The 22,889-nt window shown below is 41.1% G+C and overlaps 9 protein-coding genes across 9 annotated transcripts; 3 read left to right on the top strand and 6 right to left on the bottom strand. All coding sequences in view use genetic code 12, as the record gives it.

The window, feature by feature from the left end:
* Positions 1-1,531: 1,531 nt before the first annotated feature.
* On the bottom strand, positions 1,532-3,202 carry RJT20DRAFT_51928 (putative Xaa-Pro dipeptidase). Its single transcript, XM_064920488.1, has one exon. It carries the CDS (start codon positions 3,009-3,011, stop codon positions 1,587-1,589), a length of 1,425 nt encoding a protein of 474 aa, XP_064772852.1. The 5' UTR covers positions 3,012-3,202; the 3' UTR covers positions 1,532-1,586.
* A 1,414-nt stretch (positions 3,203-4,616) lies between these two features.
* RJT20DRAFT_129342 (proteasome regulatory particle lid subunit) lies at positions 4,617-6,063 on the top strand. Its single transcript, XM_064917475.1, has one exon. The coding sequence runs from the start codon at positions 4,700-4,702 to the stop codon at positions 5,636-5,638; it is 939 nt and encodes a 312-aa protein (XP_064772851.1). The 5' UTR covers positions 4,617-4,699; the 3' UTR covers positions 5,639-6,063.
* RJT20DRAFT_51922 (ubiquitin specific protease) lies at positions 5,990-7,768 on the top strand. Its single transcript, XM_064920487.1, has one exon. It carries the CDS (start codon positions 6,199-6,201, stop codon positions 7,741-7,743), a length of 1,545 nt encoding a protein of 514 aa, XP_064772850.1. The 5' UTR covers positions 5,990-6,198; the 3' UTR covers positions 7,744-7,768.
* A 56-nt stretch (positions 7,769-7,824) lies between these two features.
* On the bottom strand, positions 7,825-8,860 carry SAM35 (SAM complex subunit; the record flags this gene model as incomplete). The annotated part of the gene is made up of 2 exons (XM_064919127.1): positions 7,895-8,860; positions 7,825-7,851 (listed from the first exon to the last, which is right to left on the bottom strand). Exons 1-2 carry the CDS (start codon positions 8,774-8,776, stop codon positions 7,825-7,827), a joined length of 909 nt encoding a protein of 302 aa, XP_064772849.1. The 5' UTR covers positions 8,777-8,860.
* Positions 8,861-9,468: 608 nt separating this feature from the next.
* Positions 9,469-10,152, bottom strand: RJT20DRAFT_135939 (polyamine acetyltransferase; the record flags this gene model as incomplete). Its single annotated transcript, XM_064918444.1, has 1 exon — positions 9,469-10,152. The coding sequence occupies one exon, from the start codon at positions 10,150-10,152 to the stop codon at positions 9,469-9,471; it is 684 nt and encodes a 227-aa protein (XP_064772848.1).
* Positions 10,153-11,206: 1,054 nt separating this feature from the next.
* Positions 11,207-12,857, bottom strand: HAT2 (Hat2p). Its single transcript, XM_064917474.1, has one exon. The coding sequence runs from the start codon at positions 12,805-12,807 to the stop codon at positions 11,575-11,577; it is 1,233 nt and encodes a 410-aa protein (XP_064772847.1). The 5' UTR covers positions 12,808-12,857; the 3' UTR covers positions 11,207-11,574.
* Positions 12,858-13,965: 1,108 nt separating this feature from the next.
* On the bottom strand, positions 13,966-16,599 carry RJT20DRAFT_98780 (uncharacterized protein; the record flags this gene model as incomplete). The annotated part of the gene is made up of 2 exons (XM_064921739.1): positions 13,966-16,386; positions 16,447-16,599. 2 exons carry the CDS (start codon positions 16,597-16,599, stop codon positions 13,966-13,968), a joined length of 2,574 nt encoding a protein of 857 aa, XP_064772846.1.
* A 3,589-nt stretch (positions 16,600-20,188) lies between these two features.
* On the top strand, positions 20,189-21,772 carry RJT20DRAFT_129335 (uncharacterized protein). The gene has a single exon (XM_064917473.1). The coding sequence runs from the start codon at positions 20,307-20,309 to the stop codon at positions 21,300-21,302; it is 996 nt and encodes a 331-aa protein (XP_064772845.1). The 5' UTR covers positions 20,189-20,306; the 3' UTR covers positions 21,303-21,772.
* Positions 21,773-21,843: 71 nt separating this feature from the next.
* Positions 21,844-22,844, bottom strand: RJT20DRAFT_135935 (uncharacterized protein; the record flags this gene model as incomplete). The annotated part of the gene is made up of 1 exon (XM_064918443.1): positions 21,844-22,844. A coding segment is annotated over one exon (1,001 nt), but the record flags the coding sequence as incomplete, so codon positions are not given.
* Positions 22,845-22,889: the final 45 nt, after the last annotated feature.

Genomic DNA, 22,889 nt, shown 5'->3' with positions numbered 1-22,889 from the left:
GCTAAGTAAGAGAGTATGTTAAGTGAGAGAGTGTGTTAAGTGATGGGGTGTATGTATTAAGTTTAAGTGTATTGAGTGTAATGTGATGTGAGAGTTCAGAGAGTTGAGTGTTGAGTGTTGAGTGTTGAGTGTTGAGAGTGTTGTATGAAGTTATATGAAGTTACATGAAGTTATATGAAGTTTATCGTTTTGTATGAATAGTAGTGTTGTATAGAGTTATGTGAAGTTGTATAGAGTTGTATTGAGTGTGAAGAGTGTGAGTGTGATGGGTGTTTGAGAGATTAGTAAGTGTAAGTGTGTGTGCTGAGTGTGAGTGTGTAGAGTTTTGTATGGAGTTGTATGAATGGAGTTATTTGAAGTTGTATGAAGTTGTATAGAGTTGAACGAAATTGCAGTGTTGTATGAAGTTGTTGAATGTTGTCGAACGTTTTAGAGTCGTATTGTTGTCGGGTGTTATCGTTCTTTAGTGTTGTAGAGTTGTATAAGAAATGCAGTGGCTGCAAAAGAGTAATACTGTTATATGGTAGCGCCATGCTTTAGTATGAGAAGAAGAGCCATGATGGTGGAAGTGATAAAGCAAGTATTAGAATACGGGGTATTGATGGTATGGTGATACTTGGATAGTCAATTTCACCGTAGTGTATAAAAGTAAGAAGTTAGAACATTAACAATGTAGCATAGGTCCGATTAGGGTGAGTAATATGGAAATTGAAGGTGTGGAAGTGTTCTATTGATCGTAATTGGAATAGTTTTAGCATATTAGGAGTGGTTTTAGAAGTAGAATAGATAATAGCTACTGCTTGGCTACACTTCGGCATTCAGTTAAAATGTATTTCGTATGTACCTAGCATTTATTTATTTATTTTCCTTTCCACTAGATTAAATTGACTGTTTGTGAGTCCAGCATTTGTGGATCCCACTTACAGTAGCCACATTTCGATGGAATGTGTCAGTCAGTATGCACTGTTGACAGGATGTGTCAGTAGGGTATTAGTATAATGTTAGTATGGTGTCATTATGATGTTAGCATAGTGTCAGTATGGGATCAGCATGGGATCAGCATGGAGTTCGCATGGAGTAGTTTCCTTGTGTCAAGCTAAAAAATGCTCAAGAGTGTTCTCAACAGTTACAAGGATATTCTACCATAATGCTGTTCAAGTGACAATGCTATTATGGGGCTCAAGAATGGTAAACTGTTGTCGTCAATGTAAATATATTATTTTGCAGCAATTTTATTTCAATGTGTTTTCGTTGTTACTGATGTACGGTACAAGGATGGAGTATTTTGCAGCAATACTTTGCATATGTCGGTATGCCGTGGCTAGCAAGACAAATAGTATAAGAATAACCATATATATATATAATTTACATAACCGACCAAATATTATTGGCAATAAATCTGAAATAAGAATGCCGCTTATTCACTCCCACTTCTTCAAAATCGTATTCAGCATTCGGAGAACCAAACTTCCTTAGAAAGGATTCCCTTTGATTCCTTTCATTTACAAGAACTAATCCATTCCTCTAAAACATATCTCCCCCAAATGCACATTATCATCTCCACGTAATATTAAACATTAAATACTCTATACAACATTATGGAAGCCCTCGGTTCCCTTGGCAAGACCAGCCTTGACGATCTTGGAGATCTCCTCGGGGTCTGAAGTTATACCGGTCAAGTTCTCAAAACCATCTTCCGTGATCACTAAATCGTCCTCAATTCTAACTCCTCCAATGTACCAGTATTTGTCCAAAACATCCTTATTGATATACTTAACTCTGGCTGGATCCTTCAAAGTGTCTTCCAACAAGAATGGAGAGAAGTAAATACCTGGCTCATCAGTCAATACCATACCCTTCTCCAAGTTTCTTCTTAATCTCAAGTACTGCAACAATGGATCTGGGTCTTCGTAGTTTGGATATCCACCAACATCGTGGGTGTCCATTCCAAGCAAGTGTCCTAAACCGTGTGGGAAGAATCTGGCACTGACCTTGGACTTGAAAATTTCCTCGACCGTGAATTCAGATTTGAAGATTCCCAACTTCAAGAACTCCTCAATCAACACCTTGTGAGCGGCCAAGTGGATCTCGTCCCAGCTGGCGCCTGGCTTGATCAAACTCATGGTGACTTGTTGCATCTTCAACACGGCATTGTAGATTTCAAGGTGCTCCTTAGCCCATTCACCGTTGACAGGGAAACATCTGGTCACATCACTGGCATAACAGCTCCATTCAGCACCAGCGTCGATCAACACTGATCTCTTCTCTGGAGTAATCTCCTCATCATTCTTGATATAATGCAAGGTAGAACAACTGGTTCCGGAACAGCAGATAGGGTCGTAACTCTGGTACTTGGATCCTTGTCTCAATGCGTGGTACATGAACTCGGCATGGATGTGAGTCTCGTTGGTCTCGATTGGAAGAGCAGACATAACAGCCAAGTGACATTTGTCGGTGATCTTAGCGGCGTGTCTCATCAACTCAAGCTCGTACCAATCCTTGATTAAACGGGATTCGTCTAAAGCGTAGAAGAAGTCCTTGTCACCAGCATCCAAGAATGTGCTGTACTTGGTGTTGAACTTGTTGATATCGGTGGTGAAGATCTTCGTACTGTCCTTGTTGGCCAATTCCAAATCGGTCTTCAATTCTGAAGCGTACTTGATCTCATCAGCATCGAACTTCTTAGCAGCGTCTTCTAAAGACAACGGAAGTCCCGACCACATCACGTCTTCGTAGTCAATGTTTGGTAAGTAAAGTGTGAGGTGGTCCTTGGCGGTGTTGTATAACACATGAGAGCCTGGAATGTCACATCCAGACAAGTAGAAGAAGTATCTGTTCTGTCTGATAGGCTTTGTTTGGTCACAGTAAAGGTATAATTCCAAATCTTCGCCGGAGACGAAGAAAGAAGTGTTCTTGGTGGATTCGTTCTTCTTAACCAAGTAGTTGTAGACGTTTCTGGCGTGCTGCTTGGCAGGATACTTCTTACCGATGAGCGATGGTGGACCAGACATGATAAGATGAGAGGATGATACTGAGAGAGATTAGGGAGAGTATAAGTAGCGTTCCAATTCTATTCAAATTTCCTGTAGCAGAATGTTACAAGTGTCAGAATTCTAACATCAACTCAACAACTGAACAATTAAACAAAGGAAAGACCCAAAAAGAGAAAAAAGAAGAAGAAGAAGAAGAACTTCAAAATCATTTAATCACATTCACAGCCAGACGGTATAAGGCACTTTTGGTGTGTATGGTAGCGCTGGTGAAAAGTGCCGTGTATGTGATTATCTGCAGGAGGTTGTACTCTCATTTAAAAGCTTGGATGGGAATGCGACATTTATTAGAAAACGGTTGAGTGAGATGTCGTCGTTGTGCTGTGTATGTGTTACAATGTTGTATGGTGTATGGTGTATGGTGTATGGTGTACGGTGAATGGCATATGGTATATGGCATATGGTGTATGTTGTATGTTGTATTTTGTATGTTCTATGCTATTTGTTGTATGTTACAATTGGCAGTTGTATTATGGGAATGCCGTGGTATGAGACTAGCATCGTAGGTCTTCTACGTGTATTATGCCACTGACACTATGTTTTGTTTGAAACGTTATGGATAGAATAACTGGCCGGCATAGTTCTATGGGATATATATACTTAGCGCCAGGTGTATTTCAATAACCATAATCTGATGAATACGGAAACGATTTTTATTGACAATAGCTTTGTACAGGGTTAAGGGAAGAATTTGTAGACGATAAAATGAAAGAATTTGGATTTCTCCATTTTTATTTGGCAGCCATATTCCTATTCCTCCGGCAAAGTTGCAACTTGATTAATTTTGCAATCTATGAAAAATGTGATTGCAATTAGAGGTGGACTATGAATACTATGTTGAGAAGGACATTTAGGAACGAGATAAGTTGCTTCTTGCTATCACACATTTGACGTAGTTATGAAAAACGCATTGATATTATAATTATTTAGTCTTCTACGGATACACTCCAGTAGCAGCAGAGCACACTTAGTGAACTATTGACCTGGTGAATCTGAGTCTCATATTCATTGACATTCAAAGGCTTCTCGCAAAGAACTCCAATAGAAACTTTCAATTACCATGCTCATCAATATTTTATCTATTTCTTTCTTCCAGCATCACCTCGTCTTGTCATACTCTCAGTTACTCCTGTCGTAATGTAACTATCTCTTATTCTTAGTATAACACCTCCCTCAGCTACCTAACCTATTCCATTACTATAAATCTACTACTGACGACATTATTTACTTATATACACTCTCAAAATACCATCGCCCATTAATCACCTATAGATTATATGCCGTACCCTTATATCACCACTTTTTAGGGTGTATCAATTACCATCGAAAGACCTTTAAACCTCTATCTGGACACATTATCACGCTCCTACAACCTCCCTGATTTTAACCATCCAATTTTCACCCCATTTAACCTACCGCAACCCACCCCAGGGACACCCTCCAACTACCATACAAATACAATCACGTGACTCAATTTCTCCCATCACGTGACCTGACTCACCCAAAAGTCGCCACTTTCCGATTTCAAAGTGATTTTATCACCTTGTTTGGTTGATGTTTTTAGCGATTTAGAGGTCAATTCGGAGGATATTGAGATCGCTGAATAGATATCTAGTGTTGTAGGAAGTACCTTTACATAATACTCGAAAATGGAACGATTACAGAGATTGTTGGGCTCAGGAACTGGGCTTGGAGGCGCTGCTCCTCCGCAAAGTGATGGACCAGCTATAGATAACGCCGAAACGGTGTATATATCGTCATTGGCATTGTTGAAAATGTTGAAACATGGACGTGCCGGTGTCCCCATGGAAGTTATGGGGTTAATGCTTGGAGAATTCGTCGATGAGTTCACTATTCATGTAATTGACGTGTTTGCCATGCCTCAGTCTGGTACTGGTGTTTCTGTTGAAGCCGTGGACGATGTGTTCCAGACCAAGATGATGGATATGTTAAGGCAAACGGGACGTGATCAGATGGTTGTGGGATGGTACCACTCGCATCCGGGTTTTGGATGTTGGTTGTCATCCGTCGATGTCAATACTCAGCAATCGTTTGAGCAATTGAACAAGAGAGCTGTAGCTGTAGTCATAGACCCTATTCAATCCGTTAAAGGTAAGGTCGTTATAGATGCATTCAGAACTATTGATACCACCACTTTGATGATGGGCCAAGAACCCCGTCAAACCACCTCCAATGTTGGTCACTTGAACAAGCCTTCCATCCAGGCTTTGATCCACGGATTGAACCGTCACTACTATTCTTTGAACATAGACTACCACAAGACGTCATATGAGACCAACATGTTGTTGAACTTGCACAAGAAGAACTGGCAATCGGGCTTGAAGCTGGTGGAATACAACCACAAGGAGCATGAAAATTTGGAGAATACAGAGAAGATGGTGAAGATTGCTGAATTATACAACCAGCGTGTGCAAGAGGAGAAGGAGTTGCTGGAGGAGCAATTGAAGACAAGATACGTTGGTAAGCAGGATCCAAAGAAGCATTTATCGGACACGGCGGAGAAGTTAATCGAGGAAAACATCACGACGTTATTGACCAGCAATATCAATGCTCTTGCGATCCAGTAGGAAGTATAGTGGTAGAGCATTTGAATAAATATAAATATAATCATGGTAGTTGGCTGTAGTGGGGGTAAACTTGTAGAGTCAGTGGTATTTAATGCAAAATCTTTTCTAGTCATATCATTGCTGAGATGTGTAATCTATACAAATATTTAATCAAGTAGAAAGGAAGTAAAAAGAATAACGGCTTCTATAGATATAAAAGTGCAATAAATAGAACCATTCATTTCCCCTACATATACCGATCTACAACGATATAGTAGTCACTTCCAAGTCGATTTTTACCCAGATTTTTGCCCAATTGGAATATCCACCACTCTATACACCTCCTTCATCCCATATCACTACATTTTTCATCTTCATCACCACCAAAAACCTATTGCAATAACCATCCCACTGCAAAATGGTCGCAAAATGAAAAATTACGTCATTGAAAAATTTGGTGATAACGAAAATGCACTGTTAATGAATGTTCTTCTTTGTTGTTTTTTACTGTTGAATTGTAAATAAATGTGTATATGAGAATTCCGCCGAGGATAAGCAGGATATAACACTAATGATATAGAATGAGTAACGAAAACCAGGAAATTCGTGCTGTTAAAAGACAGAAATTGGCCGATGACTATGCTTCTATTGGTGATGAGAACAAGACCATTGAGAGTGATGTAAGTGATGAGGAATTCGAGATTCCAGATTATATGCTTGCCAGTAAGGATGGTGCTAGGATAGGATCTCAGGAACTGCCGGCAACCGAGGAGTCTAATGACAATTCAACCCATTATCTAGAGACAATAAACCGTCAAATACTAGATTTCGACTTTGAAAAGATATGTCTGGTGACTCTTGCTAATAATAATGTCTATTGCTGTTTGGTATGTGGAAAGTACTTCCAGGGACGTTCAAAGTCGTCACCAGCTTATGTGCATTCGCTTCAGAATAACCACCATGTTTACATCAACTTGCACACCGAGAAGTACTACGTACTTCCAGAAAACTATGAAATTATATCACCAAAGGCACTCAAGTCCTTAAGGGACATAACCAACTTCCTTAATCCAAAATATTCCAAAGAATTGGTCCAGAAGTTGCCAGAATCAGCATTTGATCTTAACCATGATCCCTATGAAGTTGGATATGTTGGCTTGAATAACATCTCGGCCAATGACTATTCCAATGTAATAATACAAGCTTTAAGTCATATAGAACCAATACGGAATTGGTACTTGAGATTGTCATACGATGAACTGTTGAGTGAACGTATAGCCAGAAAATCCGAGTTGAATAGCAAGTTTGGAGCATTGGTAAGGAAGTTATGGTCTAGTCACTTATACAGAGCTCATGTTTCTCCCCATGAATTCCTTCAATGTCTATACTCCGAGAGTAAAAAGCAGTTTCCTATCACAACTCAAGTATCTCCGAAGAAACTATTAGTGTGGTTATTAAACAACTTACATGTACAGCAAGCTAAGGCTAGCAAGAAATCACAAACTGTCCTAAGTAAAGCCATTAGAGGACAGATACGAATCAAGACAGTTCCAATACGAACCAAGGAAGCAGATAGTAAAGTTGAGTTCATACCAGAAAACGAGTCAGCCAAAGAAGTAGAGCTGAACTTCTGGGTTCTTACCCTTGATTTGCCTTCTACGCCGTTGTTTATGGATGTGAGTAAGATCCAGGAGATATCTATCTTAGAGCTTTTGCAGAAGTATAATGGCGTTCAAACACTGCAGACTTCAAGCTCAGAATTGAAATCATATAAGCTCTTGTCGCCACTTCCTGAGTTCCTCTTTCTACACATTGATAGAGGACTAGAGAAAGAAGGAAGCACCAGAGGAAATCCAACGGTTGTGCAATTTCCTGATACAATTGATATGGCCCCATACACTGAAGGAGCTGAAGGAGCTTTGAACTACAAACTTATCTCGACTATCAAGCATGAATTGATTACAGGATCTGAATTGGATCATAGCGATGACAAGAACCAATGGGCTATTAGTATCCGAAAGAAGAATGATACTTGGGTATGTATTAAAGACTTGAGTAGCAAGCCATGTGATGGAGGTCTCCTATTCTTGGAGGAAAACTATATACAAATATGGCAGAGGTGCTGAATCCTCTTGTGATGAAACTGATGACCAGACAATAAATAAACACAGTAACTTAGAAGTTCTCAACCACTTTAATACAAGCATTTACGAATTCTGGAGCTTGGTTGATGACTTCATGAAGCTTAGTGCCAGTTAATAACTGGTCTATACTCACCACGAAACCAACTAGTTTGAAAAGTAGGATATTCTCTGCTTTAGAATTTTTCAAAACGTCTGTCTTCAAGAATTCGATCCAAAGAGGAAGGTCGTTCTCTAATTCCTTTAGTTGTAAGTCGTAGTAACTGGATAAATGCTTGGTCGCTATCGTTGTAGATGCAATGGCATTCTTGGCGTATTCACTTGGATCGTGGTTAAACAAATTGGGGTTTCTAGTATTGAAAGCCTGCCAATTTGGTATCTCATGATAGAGATTTCTGATAAGCAAGTACAGAGGAACCGGATCTTTCATGAGTTCAGAATCCAAGTTGAACAACTTATCTATATGTTGAATCTCCTCGTTTAACAAGCACAATATCCACAAATCAAAGAGCTTGGTATCGATCCAATTGCTAAGAATCAATTGCTCTACGTTAAAATCTTCATTCTTGTTGACGTCTTGATTAACAAAGGCATCTTTGATTGCTGAGGCTGTTTTCACGGTTCTGTTGGACTTTTCGTCGTCTACAAGAAAAATAGGCAACTGTCTATCCGGAGCAGCATGGAACGAGAGTTTTAACATCGAATTTCCACTAGAATGCTGCAATTCCTTGGAATCTGTTGTCGGCAATTTGAGGTTGTTCTTATAGCAAAGAATCAAAGAAGAGCCCAATGAAACGGGATCACTGGGGATAAACCGCAGTTTTTTGTCATTTGAATCCAATTTTATAACATTGTGAACTCCCAAACAGAAGGAAGCATCCGATCTTTCACCTTCAAAGTAGTACTTATTCTGCTCAATAGACAATTCATTACCTGGAGTAGTACTCTGTATTGGACTATAAGTAGTCAATGGAAACGTATCAAAAACCCGTTTTATCGGCTCGGGAACAGCAACCATATTGTAGCAGCAATTATCTCGATATAGTACTATCTCAGCAAGCAATTCCCTAACTTACCGATAAGAAAAAGCAAAGAAGAACCATATCTTTTGTTAGGGACAATGGGCGCTTTGGTTATTTGCTTTGTAGAAAATCACGTGATGCGAGTCTATGTATTTTTGATCGGAAGAGTCGGAATATATTAATGCTATCCTCGAAATGGTCGGAATAGATTATATAGAAGTATAATGTCTATGTATTATATGATGGGATAAATGGTGGTGGTTATGTGGAGAAAACTTATGGCAATTTGTAGAAAACGGGGAATATTGTCTGTTAGCTTGGGAAGTAACTGAAAATCCGCTTTTGAGTGGATTAATACCGTTATTTGTTGCTTTGACTGTGTACTTATTACCTCATTGTGCTCTATTACCAAGCTAATTCATTCCATACGGAAATCCTACATTCTTCTCTGAACTCGCCGTTGAATAAAGTATCTTTTCCATTACGTAGTATTACTCTAGATACATATACATGTATGAATTTAGCTATAAACAGCAACGTATAAGACAAAACAAGAACCCCAACCGTGAAAATAGTAATGTAGTCATGGCTATGCCGAAGCATACCGTCAAATAGTATTTACAAGACAGCGGAGTCCAAGCGGACAGACATGTCCAATTGAACCCATGCTAGCGCCTCCTGTTCGTGCTTAAATGTCCTCTTCGGCAATCAAGTCGATGGCTAAGTCGTACCAAGACGAGCCGGCGAATTTGCAATCGCTCTCGCCCAAGTTGTTGAATCCAATCTTTTCGTAGAAGGGTATCAACTCCTTGTGGGCTATGATCACGACCTTGTCTCCCAAGTCTTGATTAGACAACTTCTGGATGTAGTCATGCATTAACAACGTTCCCAAGTTCTTTCCTTGCCATTCTGGATCTATCACCAAAGAATGGATACCCACCACTCTGGAGCCTTCGATGTGGCCGGTTGCTGGGTCGGAAGAAGAAGGCAACTCCATGGAGGCATTTGTGATGGTTTGACTCAGAATTTTGGTAGCAATTATGTGTCCAACCAAGGTCTCCTTGGTGACTGAAGTCTTGGATGGTAACTCGTCGAGATCAGTGTCTTCTTGTTCGTTGGCGCCTTCGCTATAGTTGTTCTCCTTGCTCAACTTGTCGGCCACTTCTGGCAAATTAATAGCATTGTACTTGTATTCATAGTCTCTGATGAACAAGCCAGAGCACAATTCAGGACAAACGGTCAATCTGTACTTGAACTTTTCGGGGGAACAGCGTTCGTTTTCTTCAAAGCCCTTTGATTCCAATGCAATGCACTGGTCGATATCCTCGATGGTCAAGGGACGGATGGACAAATTTGGAGGAAAATCAGACATAATTCTTGGAAAGCACTGCTAGTATCAATATCCCGGATTTTTTGGGCGAGCCAAAGCGGATTTCTCGATGAACCCGTGAAGATCTAGAGAGAGGTATAGGACAATTTGGATACTAAACGAAGGTCCAAGGTAAAAGCCCAGCGGAAGTATAAAAAAACCGGTTTTTTAGGGTGAAAATTGCACGAAACGGAATGTCGACTTCGTGGTGATGTTTGAGGATTCAGAAATACTCAGTTCCAGCTATGGTCCAGAGAGATAATCACCGATGTTTTAACGGGTCTTAGTTATGAATAACTTCAAAACATTAAAATGTGAAGGTTCAAAAAAGTCTTACAAATAAAAAGAGGTGGCCAAAGCGCGACATTTTTAGAGTGAAAAATGATAAAATGAGAAAGTGACAAAATGACAAAATCACAGACAAAATCACACGACATTAGTTTTTTTTAAGGTGGTGAGCTGGTGGTGTGTGTGTGCTGGAGAGAGAGGGTCTTGGAAAATGGAGAAGGGAGAAGGGAGAAATGATGGAGAAATGGAGGTGAGAGGCAGAGACAGGAAGAGATAATGGGGAGATTAACTTCTTTTGGAGGTAGAAGTGATTGTTTTATGGTTTATGGTTTTTTGTTCTGGGTTCTGGAGAAATTTGACATGATTTCGCTAAAAAATGGTGTGGAATGATCGGCCTGATAATGCAGAGCATTTCCGAATGCGGTAATTCATTAAAGCAGCAACATCCAGCAGGTTGGAAAGGATTGCAAAAATATGATAAGAGGAGGAGGTGGTGGAGGAAGTGGTGGGGAAGGGAATTGGGGAGTGGTAAAAGGGTAATGGCAAATGGTGAAAGGTTTACCTGTGCTGTGCTCGATAACAGGGCAGTTATATGATGTGAAAAGTCTTAATAATTCTGGGTAGATATAATATAAAACCCATCCATTTGGCGAGTACTAAGGATTTAATTTGATAGAGAGACGCGAGTTACGGGCAAATTGTAGTGTTCTACTTCATTGTCCCATAGTTACAAAGAAAGCCAAGTTAAATAAAATATATATAAAACAATGGCTGGCTACAGATAATATATGTGGTCGGGGATTAAGAATAAGAATAATGAAAATAGTCCTAAATAATGTGAGGCAATTGGGGGTTACTCTAACCTCTTTTAGCGCCCTGTGCTACATTGAGTGTCAAGCTTTCAAAAAGCAGCTATTTCATCACAGCTACATAACCGTAATTTGATTCCCCACTCACACCTCTGGGCAGAAAGTCTTATCTCTTGTTTCTATCCTTTTTCCACTGCTATAAAAGAACCATTTAGTTTCTTCATAGTTTTACATACGGTAGAACATCTTGGGCTACCTCACAAAATGGGCAACTCAATAAATGCTCTTCGCTCTATTTCTAGTATACAAATAGTAAGAGACGTAGCTCTTACTCCAAATCGCTATCTCTGATCTCAGACGAATTGTCGGCGTTGAGCAAGCTCTTTCCGACCTCCCAGAGGTGTACAATATTATCATCTGCTACAGATCCGATGGTCCAATCCTTATATGGGCACCAACTCAAGTCTGTAACAGCTCCTGTATGTCCAGCATGCATCATGAAAAGCTCAGGACAACCATCCTCCGCATCTTCCTGTTGTTGCTCTTCTCCAATTTTGAATAAGTCCCAGATGATCAACCGGCGATCCTGCGCTCCAGAAGCTACAATTCCATCTCTGTGAGGAGAAAATTCCAATGTTGTGATGGATTCCGAGTGTCCCATCATAGTGTGTAGCAAGCCTTCCGTACTTTTTTCATTGTTGGTGAACTTTCTCAAGTCTAAGAGGTTGATATTGGAGTTTGTGTTACCAATAGCAAGCAAATACTTGGAAAATGGAGAGAATGCTACAGCATTAATTCCCTTCGACTCTTCGCTATAGTATCTAGAAACTGGCTTCTCTGGAGTTCTGAGATCAAAGATATAAGCGTATTTGTCGTCCGATACAGATGCAAACAAGTTCTCATCTAGATTGTGCCATTTGACATCGTTTACGATATCGCTGTGTGAAGTATTTTTGAATACTTGCGTGTGCTTTGCAGTTTCACGGTTTATGTCAGTTAACACGATCGATTGGTCATCGGAAGAAGACAATAAGTAACCCTTTTTATGAGAATTCCATGACAACCCATAACCATTGCTTTCATGGGGAGTAATGTGCAACAAGGGTTTCTTGTCTTCTTTGTTGAGATCGTAAATATCTATTTCTCCCTCTCCGTTGATAGTAGCCACAGTGGTGGAGTCTTGAGGCATATATCTAGCACGGTTGATTTCGAACTTGTTTTCGAGTTTCTTTACGATTTTGATTCTTGAAGTCGCCTTTTTGGCACTTTCACCAGCCGAATTCGAAGACGAAGGGAGCTCGGTGGAGGCTACTTTCAAGTAATTGGAGTCCTCTCCCGACGTGTGTGTTCCTAATAGCAATTTGGAGCTGATAATTCCATCTTCTTCCTTGTATTCCGGCAACCATTGGATGGTCAACGATGGCCAAGTCAACGCGGTTTCAGACACAAACTCATACATGTAACGACAGTTTTTTCTCCATAATTGGTATTCTTCCTTGATGGTAAGTTCCGATTGGCCATTATCGTCCGTTTCGGGAACGAATCCTGCTGCAGACGCCATCTTAACTGTATCTATAACACCCAATATCTATGAATCAAACAAAGAAAACACCATTCTTTTAGGCGTTTAAAAGTTGACTTTTTCAGATTTCGATTTTTTTTCGTTGTCGATTTTTTTGGCAGCTTTTGGGAGTGCGTATTGCGGTATGGATGTGTTGATGAATGAGTTTGCAAAAAAATGTCGTTCTGGTTGGTGGGGGCAACTGGTGGAGGCCAGTGAGTGGTGGTAGTAAGTGGTGGTAGTAGTGAGAAGGTTCAGTAGCAGGCTTTACTGATGGCAGAGGGTTGGTTTTGTTTAATTTAAAAACTTCATGTTTACTTTAAGCTACTTTAATAATAGTTATACTTCCTCTACTGATCTTTCAGTAATAGGTAAAATTAATAAAATAGTTAAAAATTAATAAAATTAATATGGCACTAAACGTAGCTATAACTCTTCCTAATTTATCAGGTATAGATCATTATTAATATCTCCGTATCTCAATTTAATCTTTTACTTGTCCTACCCCTTTTATTACAATTTATTATATTTTATAACCATTCATTCAAACTAAATTCTTATATTACCATTTCAATTAAAATAGAAGCAATAATACAAACTAATGCTATTTAAACCAGCAAATTGCATCCCTTTTGTATGACAGATGATGAGAGTGAATAAGTAGTGGATGTGTTTCTTATAGTGATATATTTTATAAAGCACATTGAGTTGGTAGTGGAAGTTAAAATATATAAGGCTTTGGATAAGGTAGATCGGAAGCAGTGTTCTGGCTGAAATCGCACAGAACCGGTCTTTAAAATGGCGTTAAGTTACACTTTATTGGGAATGCGCCTTTTTGGGTGCAAAATCTGAAGGATGCTGTGTTATCCCATGATATGGTACAAGAGGATGAGAATAACAATAGGGCACTCTAATGTCTTTGGCTATATACTAGAAGGCTCTTCTTTTTAAAGGAAACTACAAAGGATACATATTTTCATATGGGAAGATATAATAGAGGCATTATGAGTCTCTTTTTCACTCCATGATCTGTCTTTGACTACCACCAACACCCCTGTCTCCCCTTGTCTTCGCTACATTTTCAGAGAACTGTCAATAAATAATGATTAATTAATAAATATAATAAATAATTCTAACAGGTCTACACTTTTTTATGCATTATACCAAGATATCGTCCGGAAGACTGGAACGACGCTCCATCTCTTCAATCTCAAGGAAATCATTGGATCTTGTCGATTCATTCACCTCATAAAAATCAATCACTTTCAATGCGTCGCTAATATGATCGAAATAAGGCTCTTCGTGATTCTCAATCAAATCGTATATCTCTGCAGATTCGTCTAAATTGATTGGAATGACATCCTCGTCATCTTCTATGTCTAAGTCCGATGACACGGTGTTGCTTAGTCTTCTTCTCAACCTCGTAAATGCCAATCTCTTCTGTGCATCGAAGTATTTGAGATCTTCCAAGTCTTGAATAAGGAGCTTCACAATACCGGTATCATGCAATCTTTTTCTTAACCTTGCACTCTTGCTAACACGCACAAAGAATGAGCGGATATTCCTGGACCTGTAGCCTTGAAGTAACTCATCAAGGATTTTGGCTGCTGACGAGTCGATTTCAGACATTCCATGCAAGTCGAAGATCATGTACTTATTCATAGATGGTGCTCTACTTCTCTTCAGTGCTGGGTGTGCCTTCGTTGAACCATACATCTCCACACGCTTAAGTCTGGACCTCAAATCGCTGCTATTAGTGAATGTGAGCGGTTCCGGGATCTTGATAATCAAGCAGCCCTCAATTTCCTCGAGAACATGCGTGTTTAAGTGTGTAAAGTTATCATCTGCAAAGAAATTCAAATGGGTGCTTCCATATGGCTTCTCGGTGGGCTCATATGTGGATCCAAGCCCAGTATTTGCTTCTAAACTGTCTGGTAATCTGCGGTGAAGCAAGGAGGCGTCTGGAATATCAGCATCAAGGAATGTATTCGACCCTGGGAATCTACCCAAAATCTGAATTCTTGATTCCGCTGAATGCCTAATCACACGAATCAACAGGTAAATCAACCCAACAGCAATTCCACCTTCCATTGAAAAAAACAATGTAGTGATTACTGTAGCACCAAATGTTCCAAGTTCGTTATATCCTCCACTTTGCCAGTGGAAATACAATTCATACGGAGCTTCCTCTATCAACAGAATTCCGATAACTGCAGTAATCACACTTAGCATACACTCTGGCACAAAGTAAAGGTAGTCGAGCAAAAACGAAATAGTGAACAAAGTACAAAGGCCCATAATACCACCCAGCATGGTAGATTTTGCTGACATGGCGTTAATCTTACTTCTACCATATCCTCCAAAGGAAGGCAAGCCACCAAACATTGAAACAACAACATTAATGGATCCAAGTGCTACCAACTCTCTATTAGACGATATTGGTAGGTCATAGGTAGAACCAAGGGACTTTGAAGCTGTAGTAGATTCAAAGAATCCCAACATTGCACAAAGAAATCCAGAAGTGCTCAATGTTTTGTACAAAGGCCAAATACTGGCGGAAAACGGGTTGTGCAACTTGATAACCCCGTCATTTTTAACCTTTCCAATGATCTCAATTCCCTCCAAGTCCCAGCGAAACTTAGAGCAAAGGATAGTTGAGATACTGACAACTAAGAGGATCTCTGGAATATACACAGCCTTTTTCATCCATCTGCCTTGTCTTTTGGCAGCATATTTCTTGAAAATCCTAAGTGACATGATTATTATGAATCCAATAATACTGATTTTGAAACTAAGTGGATTGAGCTCTTTGTAGTGTTGAAGAATGAAACAGACCTTGTCGAAAGGAGAATGGATATCCATTTCTTTAGGATCTGCTGATATCTCCTTAAGTATATCTTCCAATCCCAACACTACTACTGACGCATTGATAACCATGACGATACCAACTCCGCTTATGAACCCTTTCAATAACGAAGCAGATAAAACATTATCTAAGAACCCAAATCTTCCCAATCCGAACCCTAAAAGACTCGCTCCACTAACAAAAGTAATGGCCACGACGTATTCCAATGGGTCTAGATTCTTCTTTTTGGCGTGGTGCAACAAGGGTTCCACTGCCTGGCCTACAATGAGCGATATTGGTCCTTCTGGGCCAACTACCATCTGTGGTACGCTGCCAAAGACCATGTAGATCAAAGGTGAAATTCCGAGCGAAAGCAACCCCGAAACAACGGGGACATGGGCCAACGATGTAGCGTAGGAAAGCGAGAGCGGAAGCTGGAAGAAAACTAAGGTTAATCCTCCAACCAAATCTCCAAGGAAGTAGTCAAAACAGTACTCTTTAATCCATGACAAGCATGGCAAGTAGTAGGGAAGAATATCGCTCCATTCAAGTTCTTCGAGGTTCTGGGTGGATGCTGGAATATAGTCATTTGGAGCGAATTCTGGAGTTCCCGAGTTATCTGAAGCAGGTTCTACATAGTGCAAATTGCTTGACTGGTGGACTATTGGAGTACTTCGGTACACTATTGACTCGACGTCTGCCGTATCTCTTCTGACTGCATTGCTATTACCGGACTGAAGGTATTCTGGGATCACTTGGCGTGGGTTCCAGTGGTTTTGAGGGCCAAACGCTACACTTGCAGTATTATTGTGATTGTTATTACTGACATTATTGTTTATTGACTGGTAGTCATTATCACCGTGTTCTCGATCTATGAGAGACTGTCGTTCTAGCGGGTTTACTCTTCTGCTGGAGATATGACGGATGCTGGGGCTGGGGCTGGCCATACGCCTGGACTTATCTAGGACCGACTTTGGCGGAGACTGGAGAGAGCGTCTCAGCGGAGAAGGGCCTGATCTTGACATGAATGCTGAGGGTTATTGGTAGAAGGAGTATGCGTCCATGTAATGAGAAAAATGACGAAGTTCTGTGACAACTGGATTGTTACTATTGTTATGGATATGATGGTGGAAGAGATATGAGGTTTTGGTTGTATGAAACTGGTGGGAATGACAACCAGAACCAGCGAGAGGAGTGAGGAGTGAGTTTGAAGGATGGAAATGGCGCTAAAAAACAAGTCAGTTGATGCTATTGTCTACTGTGTGAGTGTGTGAGTACCTTCTTCCTCTTCTTTCTTCCTCTTGTTACTTGTTTGTTGTTTCTTCGGCGTCACTGTGATGGTTGTAAAAACAAGAGAAGCAAAAAGTTAGTAACAGAAAAAGACGTTTTGTGGAGTACCGATCGTTCTGGTGGGAGGAATTAGTGAGAATTTAGTGAGAGGTGAGGCAGAGGCAGAGGCAGAGGCAGAGGAAGAAGGCGGTGGGGTCAATGAGTTGGTGGGGGTTGAATGGGTGTCAGTGCGAGTTTAGTGAGAGAGAGTAAGAGAGAGTGTGTGTGTGTGATTAAGTGAGTGAGTGAGTGAGTGAGTGAGTATGACGTCAATGGGATGAGAATGAGGGAAGTAAGGAAGTGCCGAAAGATGCGACAGAGTGAGCGTGAGAGACTGTGAGAGAATGAGAGACAGAGAAAATAAGGCTTGAGGTTCATGGGGTAGCTGATGAGAGCTCGTTCGTTATGTGAGTTATTCCCCCAGTTCAGTTCAAAGTGAGTGAAACCGATCCTGCCAATCACCGATCTTTCCTTAGTCATTCCTATTTGTATTTGTATTGTTTCTATTTTTGACTCTACGCTGCCTCTAAAGCCTTATTGAATTTCTCACTAACACCCTAGAAAGTCCTCATCGCTAGCAGCACCGTCAATAGCACTCTTACTCACACTCGCTGCCGTCATTCTTGTCCAAATAACTGTGTCAAACTCTCGCTAAATCTCTTTCCCGTTTCGCAGTGACACATTTCTTCCCTCTACTTTTCCACAACCAGGGGGGTGTAGCAAAGTAATAATTAGGGAACAATGGAAGCTGATCTGACGAAAGAATTTATCATAAAATATAAAAAAAGAAGACACAGAAGAAACAACAAACTTTTGGTATAAGCATATCCAATGTCAACTGTGATTATATCACAGTGCATAAATGAGAAGATTAGTAGATTAGTAGATTAGTAGATTAGCAAATGACGGCATTACGTGCAACACTCAATAGCCAATAGCCAACAGTCAATAGTAAACACTCAACAGTCAATACCCTCGAATACTATAACTAAAAACTATCAGAAGCAACGGTGCCGAGCATTGATTAAAAGAACACTGAATTAGTGACAATTTAGTGGGAAATTAGCGAGACATATACCATACCACGTGAAGCTTAAGCTTTTGACAGCACGGCACGGTTAACCGCTAGTGACTCTCGGTTTGGAGTCTGAGGAGCCCGGCAATACCTCCCCGGCAGCACCAGCCGTGGAGATGGGAATCTCAGCAGCACAGAAATAGTGATGGAATGACGTAGTGACGTCTTTAAGGTTGCAATAAAAATCCGGGTTGTGGCGGTGGTGGATGATACGGTTAACAGCGGAGACCTGGTGGAGAACAACAGTTTCGTAGTTGTCGTAATTGGGAAGTGATGGGTAGTAAAGTGTAGTTACTACTAAATCTCGTAATTGTACTCCCCAAACGTCTCCACAACGAACAGTAACATTATTTCGGTGTTTCTTGGCACTGCTTAATTCGTATGGTCTTTCGTGACACCATCCATGACCCGGTACGTAATCGCCGTTGAGTGGTAGTGTATTTAGAAGTCGGTGATAGTCGTGTTTTATGTATTATGTCGTGGTGTCGTTGTTGAGTTTGGTGTCGTCTTGTGTTGTATACCGTAATCTTCTCCACACTGTCTGGGCTTCCTGTGATAGCTGTTTCCTCTATCGCTGTCAGCTTGGACTCGGTGGAACGCGTGGGCAGGCTTAGTAGAGGGATTGAGGATGAGGAATAATTGAGCCTTACAGCAAGTATATGGGGGTTAGTGGAAGAGTAGTTCTTGGGTTGGTGTGTCTGTACCGAGCTTATGATTGCTACCTACGATTCATAGAAGGTTTAAGGGAGTTCTTAAAGTTAAGGGTGCTGTGCTGTGCCACAAAAGCGATTGATTTCCTATAGCCAAGCTAATCGTTATCAGTAGAACGTGAAAATTATGCTAACTTATACAAGACCCCAAGAAATTGTATTTCATATAGAGAAGCTTGAAGGAAATGGTTGTAGTCTTTGTAAGTTCTAGAAAGGTGGGAGGTCATTTTGTTTTGGTAAGTTTGGAATCCCAAAGAATTGTGTTTGCCATGGCTTTGAATCTGAAAACTTCTAGAGTCCCCGTAGCCAAAGATCATAGAAATTCCCCTCTTGAGTAAATGGTCAAGTAATGTACCTGTTTGGACATTGATATACTCCAATTCAGCATTTCGGCAGAAGCTTTAAGGAGGCATACTGCCTCGAATCACATTAGTCCAGTTCGTCTACTACATTCTTATTTATTTGACGTTGACGTAGGGCAGTTGGTTGTAGCGTCTGTTTTAGATGTATAGACAGACCCCTTTATCGTAATTCATCAAGAAATTAATTAGAGTTGACAACACCCCTTATTGCCTATGATTTGACCTCCTGAAGGCAGGTACTGGCTGTTGGTCAATTGAGTCTCTTCGTAAGTGCTTCACCTCGGTAAATGAATTTCGCAGCCTACCGAGAAGGGGTCTGGACCGGTTAGATATCTACATCGGCTGTAAAATGGAAACTGAGTTTCTCCACGTATTGTAGTTGACAAAGCCGACTTATCTTTAAAAACATGATTTTATAACTCCGTAAGCGTACAGTAATATTATATTGTTTCAATTATCAGCTGTGAAGTAGATCTGGTGCCACGAAGAAAGACACACTGCAATGCTTGAGAGAGCTTCAAACAAAAGGACTTAGCTATGATGTAAGTGATTGTACCTATTTCGCTTACATTGGAATGAATAATTGGAGAGTTTTGTGGGAAAGTTGAAGGCCAACTACTTCTCAATTAATTGATAATTTCTAAGAAATTGTTAAAATAATAGGAAATACAGACAACATGTATCGTATCGTCGAGAAACATATCACCAGTCATTTATAATTTCTCCATAAATAAAAAAATTAGATACAAGTTATAATCTACCTAGAAGAGATCAATAGTTTTCTACCTACTGCTTATGGTTCCCAACTAACCACACAGCTTAAACCTACTGTCTACTTATTTCTACGCGATTGCAAAATGAAGAACGCCTTTACTGTCGCTCACTCAGATTCCACTTAATTTCATCAAAAAGATCCAAAATAGATCCCCTCAATACCAGCGTATCTTTTCCCATTTACCCCCAACTTACACTTCGTGCCAAAGCAATCCTGCCTTATCATCTTTCAAGTCCATCCTCTACTCCTCTACACAATGTACAGTTGCAACCCCGAACCGGAGTCACGTCACGTGACCTCACTATCGCCAAATTTTCACCCACTGAAAAATTGACTTCTGACAACTCTTTTAGAGTCATGATCATTGAAGTAGTTGCTTGTTAAGAACCAACAGAATAGGAAAATGCTTTGTTCTACTATTACCAAGAGACTCTTCTCGACCTCTATAACTCGCTTGGAAACTCTTGCTTTCATTGAGTCGTCCGGAGCCAAGATCTCTCCTGCCTCTTTGTCCTCAGTGACTGCTGCTAAGGCTATCGGCAAGCCTATTACTGCATTAATTGCAGGTCCACATGGAGCTGTAATTGCTTCCGACGTTGCTAAAGTTGACGGTATATCAAAGATAATACTCGCTAAAGGCGACCAGTACGACCACTACTTGGCTGAGGAATTGTCTCCTTTAATTAAGGAACTCTTAGACACCAACACTTACACTCATTTCGTGATTCCTGCGTCTGCCGTGGGTAAGTCGGTATTACCAAGAGTTGGAGCTTTAGTTGATGCCCAACCTATTTCGGACATCGTCAAGGTGGAGTCTGAGGACACTTTCGTCAGACCAATTTATGCTGGTAATGCCTTGTCCACAGTTAAGTCCAACGACAAGTTGATCTTGACTTCCGTAAGAGCCTCCGCTTTCGCTCCGGCTCCATTATCACGTGACGCTCCAGCACCATTGGAGGAATATACTGCTAGTAATGCTTCTGGCAACAGAACTGAGTTCGTATCTGAAGATTTAGTTACATCTGAGAGACCAGAATTGGGATCTGCTGGTAAAGTTGTTGCCGGTGGCCGTGGTTTAAAAAACAAGGAAACTTTTGAAGCGCTCATTGAGCCTTTGGCTACCAAGTTGAACGCAGCTGTTGGTGCCTCCAGAGCAGCTGTTGACTCTGGCTTCTGTGACAACTCATTACAAGTTGGTCAAACCGGTAAGATCGTTGCTCCTGATTTGTATATCGCAATCGGTATCTCAGGTGCTATCCAGCATTTGGCTGGTATGAAGGACTCCAAAACCATTGTTGCCATAAACAAAGATCCAGAGGCTCCTATTTTCAATGTAGCAGACATTGGTTTAGTTGCCGATTTAACAGAAGTTGTTCCTGAATTGACCCAGAAGTTGTAGAGAAACTTAAGATCCTGATAAGCCTTCAACGGCAATAATGGGTTCAAATTCCAGCTGCATTGACAGTAAAGCAAGTGGTCACAGCCGCTACATCTCATTTTCATTTCTAACTATATAATTACTCAACAAGTTACTTTCAATATATCTTTCGTATCCTATATGGCGTCTGACAGAGTTGCTTCCTTAATGATACTCGTGACTGGCAATTTCTATAGTTTTTAATGCCGTCAATTGTACTCCAAGCTAAAATCCATATAGAACAATAGTAGGTTTAACAAGGAAGTGAATACACATTTAATTACTTCTTTATATATTCGTTTCCTCTCCCACAACTGGAATTCAACTTAGTGCTTGTCAGGGGCTACAGTTCTAGAATCAGAGAAGCTGCTCAAGGAATAACACAAGAAAGTTATCAAGGATTCTGTAATTTATGTGAGGCAGCCCATTGGCTATCAGGACACAAAGCGTCTTGACTTTGTTTGCAAGTTGAACAATTCTATTTATTGTTTAAAACAAGCTCCATTGATCTGGAATGAAGCCATTAATGAGCGGCGGTACTGCGGTACGGGTCTTCGCTGTATGGGTGGTCGTTTCGCATATAGGCTAAACCCGGAAACGAGCTTCCGTAGACAATGCTGCGGTACGGGTCTTCTACGACAATGCTGCGGTACGGGTCTTCTACGACAATGCTGCGGTACGGGTCTTCTACGACAATGCTGCGGTACGGGTCTTCTACGACAATGCTGCGGTACGGGTCTTCTACGACAATGCTGCGGTACGGGTCTTCTACGACAATGCTGCGGTACGGGTCTTCTACGACAATGCTGCGGTACGGGTCTTCTACGACAATGCTGCGGTACGGGTCTTCTACGACAATGCTGCGGTACGGGTCTTCTACGACAATGCTGCGGTACGGGTCTTCTACGACAATGCTGCGGTACGGGTCTTCTACGACAATGCTGCGGTACGGGTCTTCTACGACAATGCTGCGGTACGGGTCTTCTACGACAATGCTGCGGTACGGGTCTTCTACGACAATGCTGCGGTACGGGTCTTCTACGACAATGCTGCGGTACGGGTCTTCTACGACAATGCTGCGGTACGGGTCTTCTACGACAATGCTGCGGTACGGGTCTTCTACGACAATGCTGCGGTACGGGTCTTCTACGACAATGCTGCGGTACGGGTCTTCTACGACAATGCTGCGGTACGGGTCTTCTACGACAATGCTGCGGTACGGGTCTTCTACGACAATGCTGCGGTACGGGTCTTCTACGACAATGCTGCGGTACGGGTCTTCTACGACAATGCTGCGGTACGGGTCTTCTACGACAATGCTGCGGTACGGGTCTTCTACGACAATGCTGCGGTACGGGTCTTCTACGACAATGCTGCGGTACGGGTCTTCTACGACAATGCTGCGGTACGGGTCTTCTACGACAATGCTGCGGTACGGGTCTTCTACGACAATGCTGCGGTACGGGTCTTCTACGACAATGCTGCGGTACGGGTCTTCTACGACAATGCTGCGGTACGGGTCTTCTACGACAATGCTGCGGTACGGGTCTTCTACGACAATGCTGCGGT

Source organism: Scheffersomyces xylosifermentans (assembly GCF_036884685.1).
Source record: "Scheffersomyces xylosifermentans strain CBS 12540 chromosome Unknown RJT20scaffold_6, whole genome shotgun sequence".
Taxonomy (NCBI): Eukaryota; Fungi; Ascomycota; class Pichiomycetes; order Serinales; family Debaryomycetaceae; genus Scheffersomyces; species Scheffersomyces xylosifermentans.
The sequence above is the reverse complement of the archived record's forward strand: the minus strand, read 5'-3'. Positions and strand labels throughout refer to the sequence as shown.